The sequence below is a fragment of the Nyctibius grandis genome, chromosome 14, assembly GCF_013368605.1.
Source record: "Nyctibius grandis isolate bNycGra1 chromosome 14, bNycGra1.pri, whole genome shotgun sequence".
Taxonomy (NCBI): Eukaryota; Metazoa; Chordata; class Aves; order Nyctibiiformes; family Nyctibiidae; genus Nyctibius; species Nyctibius grandis.
In genome coordinates this window covers 15,932,691-15,948,589 of record NC_090671.1, presented here as the reverse complement: position 1 = coordinate 15,948,589, position 15,899 = coordinate 15,932,691, and the positions used below count along the sequence as shown (strand labels likewise).

The window sequence follows — 15,899 nt, the reverse complement described above, 5'->3', positions numbered from 1 at the left end:
CCCCACAGGCCCTCTTGTTCCTCAAGTCTTAGATCGCTCTTTATTCAGGAACTAAACTACCAACATAGCCCCATGATTTCTCGTTTAACTACCTTATAAGAATCTTTACATTTAAACTAAATTGTTAGACAAAAGGTTAGGAATCACAGTTAGACTGTTTAATGCAGACTCAAGTTATGATTATTTTGGCCGCAACCTAAGTAGTATAATTATCATGGTGACATGGCAAAAGAAGAGATTCTTCTAGTCAGTATTTCTGTAAATGTTTTTGTATAAAAGAGAGAAAAGAAGTGAATGGATACTGGAAGAACTGTTAGGAATTTCCTCATATTACAAATTCCTCTGATCTGAAGAAAACAGGAAGCTGTAGTAGCAGGGACATCCTCCCTTTGTTACGTTCTACTCAGATGCACATCCTCAAATACACGCATCCTATTAATACAGGATAAGAGTCCCTTCAGCAGCCCTTGGAAGAGAAACTAGAACAAACCCCCTCCCTGTGGACTTTCAAGCCTGCAGAAAGGGAAGAAGTGCTACTTTTAAGCAAATCTTCGTCATTTTCTCACTATCTATCCTGTACTGAAATAAAAAAAACAATGCCATTGCTGGGCTGTATTTCACCGTCTTGACAGATGTCATTTCCTTCAAAAATGACCAGGGCAGGGAAGAACAGGGGGGCTGCGTACTGGAACATGCAGGACACACGCCAGTGCTGCCTCCGCAGCACAGTGGATACAGGCGTGCAGCAGGTGTTGTAGGCAGCGCTGCTCCTCGCTCCCTCCGGAGCAGGTTATGGAGCACGTGCAGCAGGTGTTGTAGGCAGCGCTGCTCCTCCCTCGCTCCGGAGCAGGTTATGGAGCACGTGCAGCAGGTGTTGTAGGCAGCGCTGCTCCTCCCTCGCTCCGGAGCAGGTTATGGAGCACGTGCAGCAGGTGTTGTAGGCAGCGCTGCTCCTCCCTCGCTCCGGAGCAGGTTATGGAGCACGTGCAGCAGGTGTTGTAGGCAGCACTGCTCCTCGCTCCCTCCGGAGCAGGTTACACTGCCGGAGCACGTGCAGCAGGTGTTGTAGGCAGCGCTGCTCCTCGCTCCCTCCGGAGCAGGTTATGGAGCACGTGCATTAGGTGTTGTAGGCAGCGCTGCTCCTCCCTCGCTCCGGAGCAGGTTAAGGAGCACGTGCAGCAGGTGTTGTAGGCAGCGCTGCTCCTCGCTCCCTCCGGAGCAGGTTACACTGCCGGAGCACGTGTGCCGCGGGCGAAGGGGAAGGAGCCTCATTGTGCTGCGTGCGGAGAAGGCAGGAATCCCGGAGGGGAAAGGTTCCCTTTGAAGCACATGGCACGAAGGGCTTCCCAGTGACCATGGCAACAGCTCAGTGGGTTCCCAGCCTGAGAACCAAGTTACTACAGCCGTGCCTCAAAAACAAAAAAAGTCTGAAAGAAGGGACGAGGGAGGGGGAGGTGGGGTCGGGGTTGTGGGGGAGACGTTGGAGCAGAATTAGCCTGGCAGAAACTGAGCGGCTCCCTGGTAGGCAAATCCAGCCAATAATGCTGGTCGGGTTCATGGGGTTTCCTTTTCATTTCCAAAGCTTTCTTCTTCCTCTGTCATCCCCCTTCCAGCCCTATTCAGGAGCTCATGAGATCAGTAAAACCCAGGCCTTTGGTTTGCCTGTGTGCAGCACTGCCTCAAACAGGGCTGCACTGTGATCAAAGGCAACGTTAAATCACAGCTGCCACACACACCCCTTTCCCAATCAGCGTCCAGTTTTCATGAGCACTCTAACAGGAGATACATTTTTTTTTAAACTCTTTCATTTCCATTACACCATATAAATCTGACTAAGAAGGATGAGCAATTTAAAAATCTATATGGAAGTGGACACATTAAATTCTGTACAGCTACCAATCCCATTTAGCACATGGGTAAATAAGTGCAGTGAAGCTTCTGAAAACAAAGACCAGGGTTTTACTAAAAACAAAACAAAACAAAAAAAACCCAAACCCAAAACATCCCAAATCAAAAATGACTACAACAACTAAAAACAACAATAAGAATAAAACTATACATCTTTGTACCAGATTTGTGTGTCATGGAATTTAGCTCTACAAACACCTTTTAAGTAGTCTTTACATTCTGCTTCACAATATTCCAAACTTTTCCACAATATCATCTCTGTTTTCCTTCTTTTCCTTTACTATTAAACTAAACAAAACCTCACAATTTATTCCTTCATATATGCATGCATTCCACCATACAGACACAAGCAACGACCTTTTTGCTTCTACTGCTATATTACTCAACACAAATGTTCACCAGTTTTAGTGAAACGAGTTTAAACTGGCTCCCTTAAAACAGGACTTACAAATTCTTTTATGGTTTGAGTTAGTCTGAGCTTTTAAACACATTCATTTATGACAGGCTTAAGCTGACAAGGTTATCCATTCCTTATGTAAGAAAGACGGACAAAGTAATTGTCAGCTGAGCCAGGGTAACTCTCCATGTGTATCCTCTTAGTTCATAGCAAACACGAGTATATCCAAACTAGCCTTCTCAGTGGAAACTGTCCAAATGAAACAGAATTGCCCACACGTACCATAAGCTGGAAAGTGAAGTGCATACACAGAAAACTGCCCTGGCAAGAGTCATCTTCTATTTTGCCCTAACTTGTTGAGGCAGACTTTCAATTATGTCCGTAACAGTTTTAAAAGAAAGCAAGTCCTTAACTTCTCTCACCTTCCTGGCATCAACTTTATTCCTCCTATCAAATCAATAGGTCAAACTGATCCAACCACATCACTTTCCCAACATACAAGATCTGGCTTTCATTTCACAGAATGACTTCTAATGGAATTAAGATCTAAGAATGGGTACTAGAAGATCCTATTGGCAATTCCAGGATTAGGAAATAAACAGGAACTGAAAAGGGGAGATATATCTGCTTCCAGCAGGAGGTATAATTGATCACACAGTCAGACTTCACTAAACAAAGCAGAATTCCTGTGGTCTAGAAGTTCAAATGCCCTATATAGTCAGTTTTATGCACTCTACTACATCTTTTACGGAGGTAAGAATATTCGCATTCAGTGAAGTCTTACTGTTACCCACCTGAGTCATTCATGCAGATGTGTGTGTAACAAGGGGCTGCTTTGCCCTTTATCTCACTTGCATAACATCTGGGTATCAGCAACACCAGCAAAGCTGAAATGCAACACTTCACCTGTCCAAGGGGCCAGTATGTTTCTGAAATGTTGCATCAGCCCTGCACCTTATCACATGCACATTATCTCGCAATAGATGTTGCAGTTGGGCAGGCTACAGACTTTTGGAAAAGTAAGAGCTTACCACAACTCCACTGAAAGGCAACCACAGCGTTTGTCTGGAAGATCAAATAGTGCAGGACAAGCCACCCTGGGGGCAGGATAAATCAAACTAAATGAGGAACAAAAAGTAGGCTTGCACTCCTCGATTTCTTCCTCCTTTTCTAAAGGGAGGACGTTCCATTTCCCTTCCCTGTTCAAAGCCACCCCTCCTTAATTTTATTTTCTTTTCCTTTTTCTTCTCCTTTCCTTTTTCCTTTCCTTTCCCTTTTCCTTTCCCCTTTCCTTTCCTTGCCTTTTCTTTTTCCTTTTAATTCAATTTTTCCTCTCCTCTCCCCTCCCTCCTCCTCTCCCCTCCCTAGTCCTCCTCCTCTCCTCCCTCTCCCCCTCCCTTTCTCTTTTCCTTTCCCTTTCATGTTTTCTTTTAAGTCAAAGAGCTGTCAAATCCTAAAAACAACCAGAAGACGACACATATACACACACAGCAGGTTTGATGTTTGCCCAGGCAAAACAGTTTACAGGCCAGACTGAATATTGATGGAGCCATTTGCACCAAATTGCATGGAAACTGAACTTTCCAGAGACCCAATCACAATGCAATTTGTTCCCACTGGTGAGATAACCAGGCTGACTTAATTTACAGAGCTGCAAGAAGCTCACGGCTGATGCTCCCGCTGCTATCTGCACTCAACAATATTTCAGGAATTCTGAGAAGTCCTTCTAAATCAGGACATAACTTGAGCACAGGGAGGACTGAGCAGAGGGGTTGCAGAGAAAAGCTGGAGAGGAGAAACTACAGCAGCAAGCATGAAACAGGGAACAAATATTATAGGAAGAGAAGGATAAATGGCGACATGAAAATACAGAATGAGGAGCTCCATTGCTGTTACTGAGAAGCAAGTATTGCCTAGAACATTGGCCAGTCTTTTTTCACCTGATAAAATTACTGCACGTGAATTGACACACAGGGAACACTGTGCCCAAGCTCTCTGGACATACCCTATGCAGGATGCAGGACTCACATCACCATCATTACGCATCAAAGCAGATGCTACAGAGCTCCTGAAGCAAAGCCAGGGTCTGCTGTTCAGCAGGCCAAGCTTCAGGAAGTGAGGATCAGCAGATGCTGAGGTGTACTCATTCTAGAGATGGATGTGGCTTAGGGGACATGGGGAGTATAGAGGATACGGTGGGATTCGGGTACACAGCAGTGGGTCAGGCAAGCAATGTCACTATGCGAGAAAATAATTATAACATTGTGCAGGATACCCATCGTTTCCACTTTCTTCATCCATTTTGCACACCTACTTCTTCACCTGCTTTTCAAGAGCCTAACAGATGGGACTGAACAAATTCCTTCCTTAAATGGCTTTCCCCAAGACTCATCTTACTCCTGGAGTTTACTTATGGATTACTATGCATCTTTCAGTACCCAGTCTTCTCTAATTCCCATCCTCATGAGACCTTATCCTCAGATTTTATCTTCCTAAGAGCAAAGAAGCATCAGCTGGAATTTCTGGGAAACAAAACCAGTATTCCAAGTTAGAAAAAAAAGATGTATTATGCTGAAATTCAATAGAAAGGGCAGTCACTCCTTGGAGAGATGTTTCTCACCATGTACCACGAGCTAAACCTGCAGCAAATTCTAGACAAGCAGATGGTTTCCCATTTCCTTTGAAATGTGAGGTTTTGTTTATAACTATATAGAGACATGTTTCACCTACAAAATGTCAACCTAGGATTTTATTTTCTGTCTGATATACTACATTTTCACTCCTCACCTGAACTCACCAACACCGTTCTACCAAAGTCTCTGCAACTTGAGCCAGCTGGATTTTTGGATGAACCTCAGAGATTTTACGCATTTTCAACTACTCAGTTACTGGTAGAACTTGTGGCCTATGCTCCGTCACATGATTCCAAGTACTCTAGACTTCAAATGTCAACATATAATAACCTCAATCCTCAAAAATTCTAAGCTGAGAACAAAACCAGGACAGCTTTCTGCTTTCTTTTTTAACATATCTGGCAGCAGTAATGATATCTTACTGACTTCACCTCATAAAACAAAGGAAGAAGTTTTGCGAGGAATTTCGATCTCGGAGGCCATATTCCACAGGGACATTCCAGCAAGATGAAAATTTTTATTTCTTTGACCAATACAATAAAATTCACTTGTTATTAGAGATATCTATCCTGCAATTAAAGCAAAGGAATCTCTTCTAGGGTTGAAGACTCCTCTGTCCCCCAAAAAGGAAATTAATATATGTCTTCTGAGAAAATTGTACCTAAGGAAAAACAATAAAATGCCTTCATTTTGACTGCTTTTGCTAAGAGGCTTCCTTTGATCGAGTTAGCATCACACTTGTGGTTCGCCCTATTTCTACTCCAATACTGTTTCTGCTAAACAGCCGTTTTTGCAGAAGTCTTCGTTAGGTTTCTACAGAGCTCCGACAGAGAATGTGTGCACTCAGCTCCCCATCACCATCTCTATGAACTGAGTTATGACATTATCTTTCCCTGAACCATCTAGTGTGAAAACAGGCAAAACGGGAATATTTCTTGGAGTAAAGGGAGTTTTCTCTTGTTTTAGTTCTTGCTGATTTTTCTCAGAAAGGAACTAACCCTTCCAAAAAACAGCTACATGCAGCATTTACCCCAAACTACCTTCTTACCTTTCCTAAGACCGTGAGGCATGGCTTAGGCTCCAACTCTGGCTGTTCCAGTTTCACCACTCCTACCCAGCCATATTCATATAAGTCTTCCTCGTCATTGCTATTACACAGTCCAAGTGGATGCATCTGAAATAGAATCAGAAAGAAACCTTTAGCCAATCAGTAGAATTCAAAAACCACACAGATTGCTTTTAATACCTTTATTTATTAAGGTACACTAGAAAAACTGAAGCATAAGGCTGCATACATGAAGAATTTGGTATGTTTCTAAAGCATGCTGAGCACAAAATCTTGGAATGTTATGTGAGCTGTCATCTTCCTTATGAAAAATCATTTAAGTCTCACAACTAAATGTGATTATAAGTCCTTTTCTCAGGTACAAGATAATTAAATACAAAGCTCCACTTTGTATTGCAAACCACCTTTCCTTGCAAACTGACAGAAATAATACAAACTGCTTTGTGAAGTCACTCATAAAAGCTTTACATGTCATAAGATCCAGAACCAATGTTTGAGAGGCATTATCACTTTTATTTTAATATTTGCACAGTATTAACTGTCTGTCATCCTTTGGAACATGCCTATAATGCAGTTCAAAGTAAGGTACAAGACACTTCCTAACTATTGTGGAACAGGCTCTAGTTTTTTCTGAACCCAAATGAGGGTGAGGTATCATGAAGTGAGAAACTTTAATCTCCATTTAGATGTGTTTCTTACACAAGGCAACGATATATTTGCTTTAATTTCAGATATTCAATCTCTCCATCCTCCTTCCAACACTATGTAGTTACTCTGATTTTATTATGGCAAGGAGCTTCCTATGCATCAGTTTTTTAAACTTTCTTTGTCTTTTCCAAGTTTGCTGTCCTTCATTAGGATAGTATCTTTCTGAATAAACCAGGGTGTGAAACATTTTTTTTTTACACTATCTAATACGTTCTCCCTCTTCTCTTTTTTCCCCTCAACCAAAATCTCAGATTTTCCACGGACCCTTGCCTAAGAGTTGCCCAGGCTTTAACATATATGCAGAAAAAGTTCTTTGCAAAAAAAAGTCTGTACTTTATCCAGCTTCATGCCTTTCCTTAAGTCTCACCTTTACCAAACTAGCTGAATTAAACCACAAACTGGTATCAATATTATGACAATTTTGTTTTCTGGTAGCTGATTATAACAGGAGAAGATTATATTACTCAATAATTTACATATATATATCACTAATCCATGCAAAGTAGCACCACATAACGGTCACTAATCCTGCCCTCTCTTCTGCATCACCAGCTTGTCATTTTGTCCTTTTCTCCCATGTCTTGTATCTTGACTTTCATTTTGCAAGTGATTCAATATAAGGAGAGCTATTTTTATTATCTTGTGAGGCCCTGACTTTCTGAATACCTTGAGTGATTACTGCGAAATATGGGAAACATCATGATGATCTGACACAATACAGAGGTTTTCCTGCCACTCATTGTTTTTCAAGATTCATCACCAATCCACCTGTATTTTGAGAAAAAAACAGGCCACCGCAATACTAGGCAGACCGAGTAGAACCCTCTGCCCAACTCTTAATTCATCCTTCCTCTTTTTTTTTGTTATGGGTTACTGTTACACACTACTGAGCTGTCTACAGTCTCATGTGGATGAGCGGTTCAACCTACTCTGCTTAAAAGCTTGGGACAGGTACTATCGCTGGAAGATGAACCACTCCCTAAACTCAGCATCTGATGGATAAACTATTCAGCACCGACATAAAAAACGAGGAAGGGAGTCAGGCAGAGAGTGCTCTCTTCAAAACTGCCAGGGCATATATTCCAACATAATGAACCCCAAAAGGAGTCCACGGGATCCTTTAAGTAAACACAAAGCTTTAATCTATATTAAATATCTAAAGAAACAGAGAACCATTCCCTTGATGTAATTCCCTTGACGTACGCTGTATCAATTGAGCTTTGAAACCATAACCGGTATCTAAGAAGTTTCTAGTTCAAAATCCTTGAAATGTGCTGGGGCACTTTCCACATGCCTGAAAGGGCAAAACTGAAACCACGGCTCAGGTGCTTTTATCCAAGGTTACAAAATCTGTCTGCACTGCTGAGGGTTTAAAATAACTTCAAAAAGAGCCGCGCAAATTTTAAGTGGGTTAGTGTTACAGAGCAGACAAACAGTAAACCAACAGAGGAGAAACATTTTACTCTGTAACTCTATCACCTCAAAAAAGTCCTGATGATTAAAAGAAAACTTCCACCCTTTTATCCTTTTTTTTCTGTCTGCCAGGATAAGGCACTATAGTGTTACAAACGACCATACGAACAGCTCAAGATGTTTCTATACACTGTCATGAGATTGAAAGTCTTGGTCTTTTTTTCCCAACATACAAAAAATACTGTCTCTACCCACTTCAGTCCAGAAAACATCTTGGAGGAAGGCCAAGAGGAACAGAAAATTCTTTCCGCAGCCACCTTCCTCCAGAATACTGTTATTCCATAGCAGCTTCCAAGTGTGAATAGCCCTTTAGATCGGAGTCACCAAGCACGTTCTGCAGTTATGTCCCTGGAAATCAGGATAAGCCCAAGGTTGAAAGAGCCTCTTCTCTTCCTTTTACAAAGCCTGTGCTTCCTTACCTTTAAAAAGAAATTGGTGATTTTGTCCCCTTCTCAATGACAACACTGGCTGACACCCTGTCTCCAACAACAATGCCCAAAAAACCTGAGAAGACAGCCTTCCTGTTTAGAGGCAAAAAAGCTGCAAATTACACACAATTCTAAAGACAGCTAAATATTTGCAGTGTAGAATATTAAAGGCCTCAGAATAGGGTTTTTAAGAATTTGCAACAGTCAAGCACTCAGTATACCCTCGCTCAAGCATCTCACCTTCACACGCAGGGCATGTATTCGATGTGGCACAGAGCTCCCTGGCATTTAGCAAACTCAAAGGTGCATTTCTGAACACTCCTGCCTTCTTCAAAAGGCTAGGTGGCCTGGAAAAGGACCTATGCACAGTTCAGTAGACAAAAATCACAGACCTGGAAGCAGCAAAGCCCTCAAAACTCAGATAACCTCCCTACTTCTATCAAGAACCAACAAATCACTTAAAAAGCTTTGCTAGACCTTTGGGGTGCCAGAGCTAACAATTCCTTATGATTTTAGACTTTAGTAAATAGAAAAAAAAAAAAGCTTTTCAATAATGATATGTGTAACTAACTAAGCTGTCTCTCTGAAAAGCTGCACAAGACTTCAAACTGAACGTGGAATATGAAGCCGGACTGCAGAACACATAAGAATGAAGAACTGTATGAGATCTAAGAAATATCAATTATTTTTCTGGCAAGAGGTGACTTCTGCTCAGCATTTACTGACCACTATATGGCATTCTGAAACTCCTTTTCCAAATACCAACAGCCCCTGCTTCTTAAACCTAGTCCAAAGAACTACGTTTCCTAGGAAGTTTCTGAACTCTATCCTGATGCAAGAGCCTGAAAAGAATCCCTGGCGAGTTTGTCAATAAAGGGAAAAAAATTAAGCAGGAACTCATTTCCTCAGTACAGGACTCATGCCATTCACACAGTTGTATTCACTCTGAGGGAAAGAAATTTTCAAATTCTTGTCCAAACCCATGAATTGAACCCTCTTAGAACACACACTTTTACTCACAAACTATAGCAAGGTTGTGCTATGAACTAGTTACTAGAAGAAAGCTGTGCTCTGGCTAGCAAACAAAAACGAGCAGCTGTCACAGAAGAATTCTCCTCCAACGTGGCCATGCTGGCTACTGCCATTGCTGCGCAAGGACAAACGTGACCACAGCACAGAATGTCCACCTTGCATTTCCTATCAGTGCACAGAAGACTGAAGCGAAGACCGAAATCTGTTAAACCACCACACAATGGCAAAATGATTTTGCACATGAGAAACCTCAAACCCAAATGCAAAACCCAGTGTAAGCAGTAAGAAAAACTAATAGGGTGCTGCAGGCTCTGTGCTGGCAAATGTGGAGAACTTAGGAGGTTCATCTGCAGGCTACAAACTCGCAAAGATTTTGTTGCATCACACTGGAATCTCACCAGAGTAATTAACGACACAAATTATATTATGCCAGCAGTATTCCCTCAAAGTCTGTATGTTTCAGGAAGGGACAACTGACAAAAATATTGCACTGTTCAATTAAAAACATGCGCATTGCAAAGCCGAACTGTTCCTAGACTATTTGTTCCAGTGAATCTGAAGATCTACAGGACCAACACAAACACTCAGCTAAGGGATAAGTCAGACACATTAGTCATCAGCTCTGTGTAACCATTAACACATTGAGGGAACTCATATTCAAGTAGCCAGTGACAGCTCTCTTAATAAAATGGCATTATGAAGTCAGTGACGGGTTGTACAATCTACCAATTTACTAATCTTATCAGATCTTAAGCATCCCATTAAATAAAATTTTATTTGTATTAAAGTTGGACTTGTTGGACTACCAGAATAAACAGCATATAGAAGGAAAACTCAGTAGGGTAAAAATTAGCAGTTCTCTGCAGAGCTTCAATCCTCATTCACTGTCAATGGGAAGGAGTAAATAAAGAATCATGAAACTGACAGAGGCAGGAGTGAGACTGAGTAAGAGAGTTTTAAATATTAAATTCAGCTTCAACAATAACCAAATTGCAAAGGCAGGGGAAAGAAAATCTCGGAGAACAGAATTTGCCACTATCTGGTGTCTGCACCTTCCTCCAAGCGGGCTGGTGCTAGCCAATTTCAGACCACATACTGGACTGCAAACCAGTTATCCAATTCCGTACAGCTGTTGATGTGTATTGCAGGTGGGGGGCGGGAGAACAACAGGGTTGGTTCATTCACACTATTGATGCAGCTGTCACAATGAACTGAAATAACATACACTGATTTGGAAAGTTATCCGCAAAGCTTATTTCCACAGGACACATACAAGAACTCTACAACGAGTGTAATGGATTTCAAGTTTCCTTGGAAGATTGTGCTCTAGATATTACCTTTCGCTGGAGTGACAATATTTTCTTAGCATCAACAGCAAATTACTGTACTGGATGTAATACTGCTAAGACAGGTTCTTTCTACACCTAACAGAACAGCTAATCTCTGCTCCAGTTTTCCTCACCTATAGTCTTGGATGTACAAGATGGGTGTTTAAGCTTGCCAGCGATCATTTATCAGCATCAAAAACATTTCTGATAGTCCAAAAGCAAGGTCTAACCCTAACAGAACCAGACACATCAGTAAAGGCAAATCTATACACACTCTGGAATAGTGCCTTGCCAAAAATACAGACTTTATGAAAACTCTATGAAAAACAATTGCCTGAGAAAAAAAAAGTTATGACAATGCATTCACTTTGTCCTGTTCCTGTTCCTACAGAACTAGACCTTTTCTGAAGAAGACCTTTCTTCCAAATCAGGTTGCCCCAAATTACTTGGGTTTACATAACATTTTTTTGTTTAGTACTTAGCTCTAATCTGAATCTTTCAGTCCCCTCAGATGAGGAATCTGTGGGATATCAAGCATGTAGTGATGCTTGAAGTAAGAAACGAAGAAAGAACTGGCAAGGTACCAGTTTCCCACTCAAAAAAACATTAGAAAACAAGTGAAGGATGTTAAGTGAGATGTATTTTCACTATAGCGGTACAGGTCAGAACAAAGCCATTGATTCTTCCACTCATAAGTGACAACTAACCAAAGGGAAAAAAAAAAAACAACACACCACACAGAGTACTAGCTCATATTCAGTGAGAAACGTGGAAAATTCCTGCCAGAGCAATGATGAGAGCTCAGCTCATCACATACACTGCCTTGCACCAAAACAGCCTAGAAACTGGCCCAGTCCTGTGCAATGAAGTCTGTGCTTTGTCCCAGCAGGAACTACAGATTTGATAGCTCTGTGACATGGAACAATTACCCACGCATTCATTAACTCCACTGAAGAACACCTAACTTGTCCATTGTCTCTCAATCCTACTTTCCACCAGCATCAGAACACAGAAAGAATGTAGGAATTTGAAATTTACCCAATGGAGCCCAAATCACGTAAGAGGAGCACCTAAAGGAAGAAAATCTAGAGCTCACTAGCAGAACTGCTTCTGTCTTCAGTCTCCTTCAGTGACAAGACCAAACCTAACTGAGCCTTTGCTACATACTGCCATTACTTTAAAAAAATAAAAAAAGTCTCCACTTTATTCATGTGAGAAGAAATTCAACTGTGACAAGGAACAGAGCACCGGGCCAAAAAGTAGCACTGAGTAGAGAGGAAAAAAGTAGTAATATAGAGAGGTTTCCATGACGGCATAAAGCCTTTTTAGAGCAAAGGTAGGACACCCGGCTAACACTACAGCGAGGACAGTGACTGGACTAAATAAAGTATTCCAGTAGAGCTTATACATTGAAATAATCAATATGAGACCCAGAAGGACGCAGAACAGTCAAGTTAGTGTTAGCAACACTCATTTTTTTGCATTTCCTCTGAAATTTTACCTTCTTACCTATTAAAAGAGAACCTGCTTCTCGAGGACTACAAAAATTACTTTGCACTCATTCTCCAGGATAGGCTTGAGTCGCCTCAGCTGACAGAGATTTCCCACTGATTGCTGCCACTGCTGCGATTTTGATCTTCAACATAATGCAGCTACTGATACAACTGCATCACCACGACTGTATTTGTTCCTACTACTTACAAATGCAGTGGACTGAAGAACTTAACTTTTCCATCTCCATTTACTCTTCTCTATCAGCAGAGCAACCTGTTGCCCAAGAAGTGATTTAAGGTTCTGACTGCAAGATTCCAACACAGTATTATTAAGATCCCACCAGAAAGAGGAGGCTCAGGCTATAGCTTCTCTCTATCAGCACTTTTTGAAACAGGCATCAGGAGAATGTGCCATTACAGATGGGCAATCCAAAACTGTACAAATGGGAGGGGGAAAAAAAAAAAATCTTTCAAGAACTAAAGAGTATTTTTTTAAAAAAAAAGTTAGGAGTTGCTGTTGTCTCTGCAGCCCGATAAAACAGGAGGTTTTTATGCTGGCTGCAGCTAGAACATAGCAGCCTTTTTAAGGTGAAAGCTGGACGCATTCCCTCATCACCCTGTACTCCTCTAGACCGTGCGGCTTTGCTCTGCAGGGAGGAACGTTCGGCCTCCAGCGCAAGGACAAAACGCCATTAAAACACGGCTTCTTTTCACTTTCAGACTTTTATTTTTCTGTTTTGAAGAAGAACAACCCGCCAAAAACCAAATCACCACAAAATGTAACATGACAGGACCTGAGCATTGCAGCAGCGCGCTTTTCTTGGCAATCAGCTGTGACCGCGCGGCTCGGCCCAGCGGTTAGCACGGAACCCACAAGCGGCTTCCACCGAACCTTCTCTACAGCGAGAGCACCAAGCATTCCTGAAATCCTCTCACAGTCCACTTTACTCCAGGAAGTACGCCAAAAGGAACGAGGAGAAATCCAGTCAATGTTGTAATTAAATGTAAAAACAGAAATATGCTGTAGAACACATCCACCATGCAGAAAAGGACGGTGAAATCCTACAACGCAGACAGGCCAGTAATGTACACAGCCCACCAGATCCTGTGAAACAGAGCGGTAAACTTTGGAGAGCAGCCAGAGCAGGGAACCAGACCTTGGCACTGATCTAGCTGATCAGCACACTCATCACCCAACGCAAGAAGCAGCATCATTCCCTTACCCTTTACACAGGGATACCCAACCCGTGACTCGCAGAGCATGTGAAGTGCTTGTGAGCAATTCACCTGTGCCATGGCCCAGCTGCAAACCCCTCAGGAGAGGAAGAACACTGCCAGCTGAAAGACATACCTGGCAGCAGCAGCGTGCTCTGACATCCTCCTGCCGGGATTGCCCCAGGTCAGAGAGACGCCACAGATACCCACAGCACATGCACAGTAATAGGTGTGTACAAAACTGTGAATCCAGCACATCTGCACCAGATTTACTGCACGGAGATCAAGTGTACTGCCCATGCTAGCAGCTGAGCGATCTGCTGCGACGAAGCAGCTGGACACTAATTATTCCAAACACTTTGCAAGGGAAGCTTCCAGCCCGTGCAAACGGAAAGCTGGTCTCGCCTTCCTTCAAAGCGTCTCAAATGCAAAACTCCATGAAAAGATGTGCGTACCCAAGATAATTTGAGGGCACATTTCTTCTCTCAAGAATTTAAGTGCTTTGATTACACCGAATTCTCCTACCACAGTATTGACAGAGCAAAGGGGAACAAAGTCATGTTTACAGTTGTGTTTTTTTTCTCTTTAAATGGGTGGAAAGATGCTGGCAAAAGGTGCAGGCACAATGCCACTAAGGACAGGGGAAACTGGAGGGAAATTTAGGAGTAAAATGATACCTTCATAGATTACTTTGGCAGAAGGCAGCTGCCAGTAGCTATATAGTAAAACAAAAGAGTTCTGGCCCTATATAGAACAAGACAGGCCCCAAAAACACACAAATGGCCAGAACTTTGGTGCCATTCTTCTCTCCATGCCCAGACTTTAATAAAGCCTGAAGAAACCTCAGACAGACCGAGTGCTGACACAGGTAGACTAAAGTGATTTCATCACTGAGAAAAAAAGTGAGAAAGGAGATGGCAAAATTTGTGAAAGTGTGTAAATACTGTTAGTTACAATGCTCTCTACTGAAACACCTCACCTGTTCACCTTTCACTGTAGTGAAAATTGGACATTTATTCCTTTGCTTTGTTTGATGCCTGATAATACCTTACTTCTTACCCTACAGCTACTGTTTGACTGTAAGACTCTCGTGAAGGATTTTGTCAGTATTTAGCAAAGCCCGGCTGTCTGGATTTCCAAAAGAAGTCAGTGTCCCTGCAAAATGCCACCCAGCCACAGGGCTCTGGTGCACCCCTTTCCATGTCGCACCACAGCCTTCATCACCAAGGTGATGTATTTTGTGCTGTCTCCAAGAGGGTGCGTTCACTGGGGCCAGAGGGAGGGAAGATGAACACATAACATGCACACAGAGAAAGGCTGCCCTATAACTAAGAACAATATTGTCCTTAAAAAGAGGGACGGGGGAAGCGAACTAATGCAAGTAGATTGTTACAGGAAGAATGCAACGTCCTCACCACAAAACTAATCGAACTTCCTTTGTCCTACATACAAATGACAAGCAGAAACTGTGCATTTCTGCCAGAAACCCTTTGCCATAGGCAAGACAACATTTTAGCCGCGGAGAAAAACAAAGTTGAGAATGCAGAAAGAAATGAGGCTTAAAACGCACAACACTCCACCCCACCCCCCTCCCCTCATGCCAACCTCTCATCTATAATCCAACACAAGAGAGACAACAGGCAAACAGCAAGAGGTCATCTTCAAAGGGCTGGTTGCCAAGGGAGGCCAGTGGAGAGAGCGCAGGCATGTCCCCATCAAAGTCCAGCAGCTGTGAGAGCCGCAGAGGTGCAGCTTCCCCTGGGGCTGCAACGAAAGTCAGAGATGGAGGACAGCGCTGGAGCTGCTCTAGCCCGCCATGTGAAACGGGTAGCTTTGCACTTTGCAACAGGGAAAGCACAAAGGAGGAGGGATATGATATTTTAATCCTTCTCTCCACCCATTTTTGCACTTCAGATACTTGAACTACTGTTTAAACTCATCGAGACGCATCCTGCAGAATCACTGCAGCAGCAGGCAGAAGGCAGCACCAAGGATCAACTTTCTGCTCAGTTCAAAACTAAACCTTTGGCTCAGTGACTACATGCAGAACAGAGATGGAAAAGGTACAGTAGATAAGGCACAGCCCGCTGTGGTTTCATTATTTCTCACAGAAAATACAAATACATCTTCGCAGTTGGAGCCTGGGAGACTGTCCCACAATAAAAACTGCCTGCAAATATTACCCCACGAAGCATGTATCATTTTTCTTAGAGAAAGT

At 42.5% G+C, this 15,899-nt stretch overlaps 1 protein-coding gene across 3 annotated transcripts in view; it reads right to left on the bottom strand.

The window, feature by feature from the left end:
- ZNRF3 (zinc and ring finger 3) overlaps positions 1-15,899 on the bottom strand; it is a 98,479-nt gene that overhangs the window by 48,176 nt on the left and 34,404 nt on the right. For all 3 annotated transcript variants that reach the window (XM_068412191.1, XM_068412192.1, XM_068412193.1), the window contains exon 2: positions 5,987-6,112. In XM_068412191.1, coding sequence (XP_068268292.1) covers positions 5,987-6,112 — 126 coding nt within the window. The remainder of the gene's footprint in view (positions 1-5,986; positions 6,113-15,899) is intronic.